General features: G+C 32.8%; 1 protein-coding gene across 1 annotated transcript in view; it reads left to right on the plus strand.

Annotated features, from left to right (window-relative positions):
• LOC125044115 (receptor-type tyrosine-protein phosphatase kappa-like) overlaps nucleotides 1–7500 on the plus strand; it is a 47295-nt gene that overhangs the window by 9868 nt on the left and 29927 nt on the right. Inside the window, exons 2-3 of the mRNA XM_047640566.1 lie at nucleotides 2253–2368; nucleotides 6509–6596. Coding sequence (XP_047496522.1) covers nucleotides 2253–2368; nucleotides 6509–6596 — 204 coding nt within the window. The remainder of the gene's footprint in view (nucleotides 1–2252; nucleotides 2369–6508; nucleotides 6597–7500) is intronic.

The raw sequence follows: 7500 nt of genomic DNA on the forward strand, positions 1-7500 counted from the left end.
ATCATTCCTTTCATCATAATTATCCTTCTCATTTCGTATGATCGTTATCATGAATATTTTCATCACCATCATCGTCCTTATGATTTTATTAGCATTATTGTCATCATTATTATCATCATTATCATCATTTTCATCATTTTTTTATCACTATTATAATAATTTTTCATTGTTATTGTTACTGTTATCATAATCACTATTTATATTTATGCTATCATTATTTCTATAAAATTTTGCGATTTATTATAACCATCATAATATTATCTCATCATTATATCATCTTTATTGCCTCGATTATATCCATACTATTACTCTAATAATCTTCTTCACCTTTTCTTATAGCAATTTTCATAAATATTTTCTTTATCATCATTGCTGTTGTTGTATTAGTATCCTTGTTTTTATGTTAGATAGATAGATGGATGGGAAGATAGATGGATGGATGAGAAGAGGAGGAAAAAGATGGGGAGAAGGAGAAAGATGGGAAGAGAGTGGAAGGGAGAGGGGATAGAAGGAAGACGGGGGGATAAAAGAAATATAAATTGAGAGACAGAGAGAGAGAGACAGAAACAGAAACAGATACAGACAGACAGAAAGGCAGACTGAGACAGAGAGAGAGTAAAGGAGAAGAGAAAGAGAGGGAGGTAAAGCGAGAAAATTGAGAGGGGACGAAATAGAGAGACAAATGGAAGAAACGATAGAGAACGAAGCAGAAACAGAGAGAATAAATAAAACAGGAGAATAAAACAACTTAAGATAATGATAGAGACATTATTATGAATCAAGATAAGGAATAGTAACAAAGATACTGGATAATGAAAAGAAAAACAGCCACAATAAGAAATGAAATGGATGCTTTCCTCTTCAGTCTTGTGTATAGGTTACTGTGTTTGTTGTTTGTTGTTGTGTGTGTTTGTTATTGTTATTATTATCAATATTATTGTCATTATCATTATCATTATCATTATTACTTTTATTATCATTACTATCATCATCATTATGACTTTCATCATTATTACTATCATCATCATCATTATTATTATCGTCTTCAGTAGTATCATTATGATTATGTTTATCATTAATATTAATAGCAAAAATAACTGAAGAGAAAACTTTTCTGAAGAGATTGCCTGGTGATGTTTCGTTGCGTTATAACAGTGAGGGAATTTTTATAAGGTTTTGCTTTCTTTATATTCGCATTTACTTATAAGGAGATGCTTTTATATTCACGAGGTCAAGGTCACCGGTTTTACTTATAAATGAGCACTTATGCTACTTATTTTATACTTTATTGTCGTAAGATATTATTGATACTTGGGATAATGATAATAACAATAATAATGATGACGATAATTATAATAATGATAATGATAGTAATGTTAACAATAATAATTATATATAGTTAATAATAGTAATAATAATAAAGATTATTATTCTTGTTATTATTATTTTATTATTATTGTTATCATTACAATAATCATTATTGCTATTACTATGACTATTATTATTATTACTTTTATTGTTATTATCATTATCATTATTACTATCGTTATTATCATTACAATGATGATGATAATAATGATAATGATAAAATAATAACAATAATGATAAAATAACAATAATAATAATAATAACAGTAATAATAATAATAAATATAATAATAGTAATAATAAAAATAATAATGATAATAAAAATAATGATAATAATATCAATAACAATAACATCAATAAGAACAACAACAAGAACAACAATAAATAAATAAATAAAACAAGCAACAATAATAAAAAAAACAGACAACCACTACTAACAAAACAAATAACACACACAACAAAAACACCACCACCCATACCAACACCCCCCCCCACTCCCTCATGACCTACCTACCCCCCCCCCCTGACCTACCTCGCCCCCCCCCTATACCCACCCCACCCGCCCAGACCTACCTCGCCCCCCCCCCTGACCTACCCCGACCTCGCCGAACGAATCTAATCTCCCCGTTTTTCTCTCTCTCTCCCGCGCAGCCGACGAGATAAAAAAAAAAAAAAAAAAAAAAAAAAAAAACAGACTACCACCAAATAAACAAAACAAATAACACATACAACAAAAACACCCACCACCCATACCAATCCCCCCACCCCCACCCCTCTTGCCCAACCCCCCCCCGACCTACCTCCCCCCCCCCCCCTGACCTACCTCGCCCTACCTCGCCGAACGAATCTAATCTCCCCGTTTTTCTCTCTCTCTCACCCGCGCAGCCGACGAGGAGAAAGCCATCGGCGCCATCCCCACCAAGCCCATCCACTCCGGCGACCTCGAGAGGATCTGCGCCGAACACCGGAAGTACCCGATTCTCTATAAGGTCGAGTTCCAGGTGAGGCGCTCTAGGTTTTACGTTTTTTTTTTTTTTAGTTATTTAGTTTTATTTAGTTTTATTTATTTGTTTGTTTTGTATTGTTCTTCGTGTTGTTGTTGTTGTTTTTTTTTTTAGTTTTTGTTTATGTTTTGTTACTGTTTTGTCTATATTTTGTTTTTGTTTTGTTTTTGTTGTTTTTGTTTTGTTAATTTATTATTTCATTATTTATTTTATTATTTTATCATTTCATTTTATTAATTATTTTTTATATTTTAATATTTTAATATTCTAATATTTTAATATTTTGATATTTTAATATTTAAATATTCAAATATTTAAATATTTAAATATTTTAACATTTTAATATTTTAGTATTTTAATGTTTTAATATTTTAATAGTTTAATATTTTAATATATAAATATGATTTAGATATTTAAATATTTTGATATTTCATTATTTCATTAATTCATTTTTTCATTATTTAATTATCTTAGTATTTTATTTTATTCTATTCTATTCTATTCTTTTCTATTTTATTCTATTCTATTCTATTTTTTATTTTTTTACTTTTTTATTATTTCATTTTTATTTTTTTTTATTCTATTTTGTTTTGTTTTGTTTTGTTTTGTTTTAACTTATCTTATATTATCTAAAACAAAAATTCTATTGTATTTTTTTATTCTATTATTATTAACATCATTATTATTATTATTTCTTTTTTTTTAGGGGGGGGGGTAGGGAGGGAGTGTTTTGTTTCATGTTTTTTTATTTTTTGTTTTCTGAAGTGGAGTTTCTTGTTTGTTTGTTATTGTTTATTGTTTATTCGTACATTGTTTTCTGTGTCTTGTTTTTGTTTTCTTCTGATGCGGATTTTCTTGTTATTTTTGTTTTGTTTATTCGTGCATTGTTTTTGTTCTGTTTGTTTATTTTTTTCTGTTCTGGCGTCTTTTTTGTTGTTGTTTTCTCGTGTTTTTTTTTTTTTTTTTTTTCCATTCTAGAGCCCTGTATTTTCTGATTTATTTTGTTCGCCTTTGCTTGTCTTTTTTTTTTTTTTTTTATATCCTCGAGTCTTGTATATTTTGTTTTGTTTATTAATTTGTTCTCGAGTCTCATAGTCACTATTATATTATATTATATTATATTATATTATATTGTATTATATTATATATGTTTTTTGTGTTTGTGTTTTTGTGTGTGTGTGTGTTTTTTTTTTGTTTTTTTTTTTTGCTTTTTTGCTGTTTTTGTGTGCTAGAACTTCTTACTATTTTAATTTCATTATTTTTTCTTTATTCACTTTTCCTTGGTTCTCAAGTCTGTTATTTATTTTGTCTCGTTCTTTTGTTTCGTTTAATTAATGATCTATTGTACTTCTGTTCTGTATTTTATTGGATGATTTTTTAATACGTCGTTGATCGTTTCGCTTCGGGAATAATTAATAATAATTAGATAAATATAATGGTTAGAATGACTGCTGAATAAATAGCATAACTGGCAACTCACTCCGTTATTCTGGATTACTCCGATTCGCTAAATTATTCTGTAAAGAAAATAAAAATAAAATGGATGATTCAGTGGTACTGAAGGCCGTAAATTGAATAAAAAAAAACAAAAAAGTTGAACCCCCGTCTAGTTTTGAAAAGCAAATATATGTAATCTTAAGAATGAAGTGTCACTCCTTTGAATACAGATGAGACTCGGGGAATCGGAATGCTCCTGAGTTGCCAGATTTTCTTTCTTCTGAGATTCGACGCAGTAATTGCCTTTGTGTGAAACTTTGCTGTTATCTTAGACTAAAAGTTCCTATTTCCGTCTTTTGTCAATGTTAGATTTTCTTTGTTACTTCTCTGTAGATTTTTTCCTGTCCAGAATATATACCGTGAATGTTTTTCATATTGTTTCGTGTGTATAGTTTATAGCAACTTATAGTCTTGATTAAGTATGTAAATCGAAAATTTCCTACCATACATTGACTAAAATATTTTTTTTGTTGTTTGGTTTCTGAAAATTAAGCCTTCGTAAATATAGCAAATGGGGAGGGAGGGAGGGAGGGAGAGAGAGAGAGAGAGAGAGAGAGAGAGAGAGAGAGAGAGAGAGAGAGAGAGAGAGAGAGAGAGAGAGAGAGAGAGAGAGAGAGAGAGAGAAGAAGAAAGAAAGAGAGAAAGAGAAAGAGAAAGATAAAGAGCGAGAACCAGACAAACAGACAGACAGACACACAGAGGGGAGAATAAAAAAGAAAGGACGAGCACTTAAAAGGCGCCTTTGGGGTCGTACAGAGATAGATATAATGACAAAATAGAATTCCCAACGATTTTGAAAGCATAAAAACAGATCTAAAAAGATAATGATAATTTAAAAAAAAAAGTGTCAGCATTGCCAAGATTATTTTACTGATTGATTTCGTACGATATATATATTTCAAAGAAAATGGCAAGAGACGTTATTTGACCTTTGATTTCGCACTGGATTTCTTTTTATGAATAAATGATGATACGCGGTGTGATTTAACACTGTTTTTACGAAATAGACTAAGAAAATGTCAAAAGATAATAGACGTTATATAGCGGACATATTAGGCGTGAAACACAAATCTCGCTTTGTAAAAATATTCACTTTCACTTGTACATTTGCTAGTAACAGTGGTATTGCGTTAATTGTTATCATCGTTATAGAGATGATAATGGTGATAAGTGCAGAAATAATGCAGATAACAATGATAATAATAAGAACGGTGACAGGCATAATGATGATGATAATGAAAATGACAATGACAATGATGATTACACGATATTGATGATAATGTAATGATAATTATTCCCGTTATTATCAATATCATTATGATTATCGATAGTAATGATAATAATAATGACAAGTAGAGTTTAAGTTCATTCCTATACTCACAAACAAGAACACGCGATCTGTACTTACTGAATTGAAAATGTGAATAGTAAATACCTATGTCCAAACTAACATAAAAAGGATTGAAAACCATTCATGGCATTTCAGGCCCTCTGTGAATGTCTAAGTAAATGCTCTTAGTTTCATTATGACTGTTGATGATGTAGATCACGTAGTTAAATATAATCTTAGGGTACGTAGGAATTTATTAAGTGACAGAAGTGCATAATATGACTCACAAGTATATGTGTGTTACTAGGATTAAGATAGGTTCGAATCGCTTTAGTTTAAGTATAGATGCATTGAGTGAGTACGGGCTGTCTATTCCATATATCAAAAAGATATATAGATAGACAGTCAGACAACCATACAGACAGACAGACAGACAGGCAGACAGAGAGACATACAGACAAACAGATAGATAGATAGATAGACATCCAGACAGACAGACAGACACCCATACAGACATACAGACAGAAAGACAGATAGTCTGACAGACAGATCGACAGGCAGATAGACAGACAGTCAGGCAGACAGATAGACGAACAGTCAGACATGTTAAGATCCGAAATCCCCGAATCGTATAACTGCAGCGCCAAGTTAAATCCTACGAGCGACTTACACCGCCTTCACCTCGCGCGGAGACATTCCAGGCGTGAAATCGGATCAAGTAGGTAGTGAATGTGTGGATAAAAGGTGGATAGATAAGTAAAGAGACTTATGTATGGATAGATAGATAAATTGGTAAAGAGATAAAGGTGGGAAGGGTTACTGTTAAATTGGGTGTATTTTAGGGGAAGGTGGATCGGAGAGTTCTGGTTGATCACACATACACACACACACACACACACACACACACACACACACACACACACACACACACACACACACACACACACACACACACACACACACACACAGACACACACACAGACACACACACACACACACACACACACACACACACACTGACACACACACACACACACACACACACACACACACACACACACACACACACGCACACACACACACACACACACACACACACACACACACACACCACACACACACACACACACACACACACACACACACACATACACGCATATATATATATATATATATATATATATATATATATATACAGATAGATAAATAGATAGATAAATAGATATAAATCCTTATAGACATAGTACCGAGATGATGAGGTCCATAACGCCTGTTCCACGGCCGCCCCTAACCCCGCCCCTCTCCCGCAGATGGCGACGAAGGTGGAGTGCCACTCCATGCGGCACGCGCTCAAGGAGGCCAACGAACTCAAGAACCAGAACAAGAGGGTGCTTCCGTGTAAGTGAACAAGTCCCTAATGCACAACTTTTACGCATGTATTGCACGTTGCATTGCCCCTTTATGGGACGTTACTCTGCAATGGCGCCTGCTGGATGTGACCGCTGGCGCCTTGCGTTGTAAAAGTAAGAGTGTAAAAAATAAAAGGTGTGGTTTAACGGCCCCTGGCACGGTTTGGATTTTATCTTTACTGTCACGCAATTGGTTGTGTACAAATGCCGATGGAAATTCTCTTAAATGAAACACTTTTGTGGATTCTTGTGTTATTGTTATTGCTCTCTCATTGTGTTCTCAGTGTGTGTCCACAATGCCAATAATCCCTCTCTGTTCTATATATCTATTGATTAATGCATCACCTTTTTTTCTTTTTCTCTCTCTTTTTTTTTATGCATAAGAGTTTCTTTTTAGTGTTGTCCGTAGTATTTTTTTTTTTTCCCCTTCGGACATTTCCTTACATCGTTCCATCCTTTAGTATTGATCTGTACCTCTTCCTTAAGTAGTGCTCATTGGTACGCAGTTAGTGCTTCAGTTTTATGCGTTGTGGCCTTCTTCCTTTGCCGTTTTGTCTCTTCCTTTACTGTTGTCCTGGACTCTCCAATGTTACTTTTGTTACGATCTCCTAATGTTACTATTGCTACTATCTCACAACGTTACTATCTGCTATTGTTGCTATACTACTATGGTTACGTACCTGCCAGCGTTACTATTGTCACTATTTCCCAACTTTAATTTTGTTACTATCTCCTAGCGTTACTATTAACCTTCTTTACTTTCTTCATGCTTAATGAAACTCACGAGAGAGATTTTTTTCCACTATTTCGAAAAAAAAAAGAAACCAGATAATGTTGCAAGATATTACCTCCATTAGAAGCTATAAAGATATAAACTGCTTAGAAGCAAAGTT

The sequence above is a fragment of the Penaeus chinensis genome, chromosome 35 (assembly GCF_019202785.1).
Source record: "Penaeus chinensis breed Huanghai No. 1 chromosome 35, ASM1920278v2, whole genome shotgun sequence".
NCBI classification, from domain to species: domain Eukaryota; kingdom Metazoa; phylum Arthropoda; class Malacostraca; order Decapoda; family Penaeidae; genus Penaeus; species Penaeus chinensis.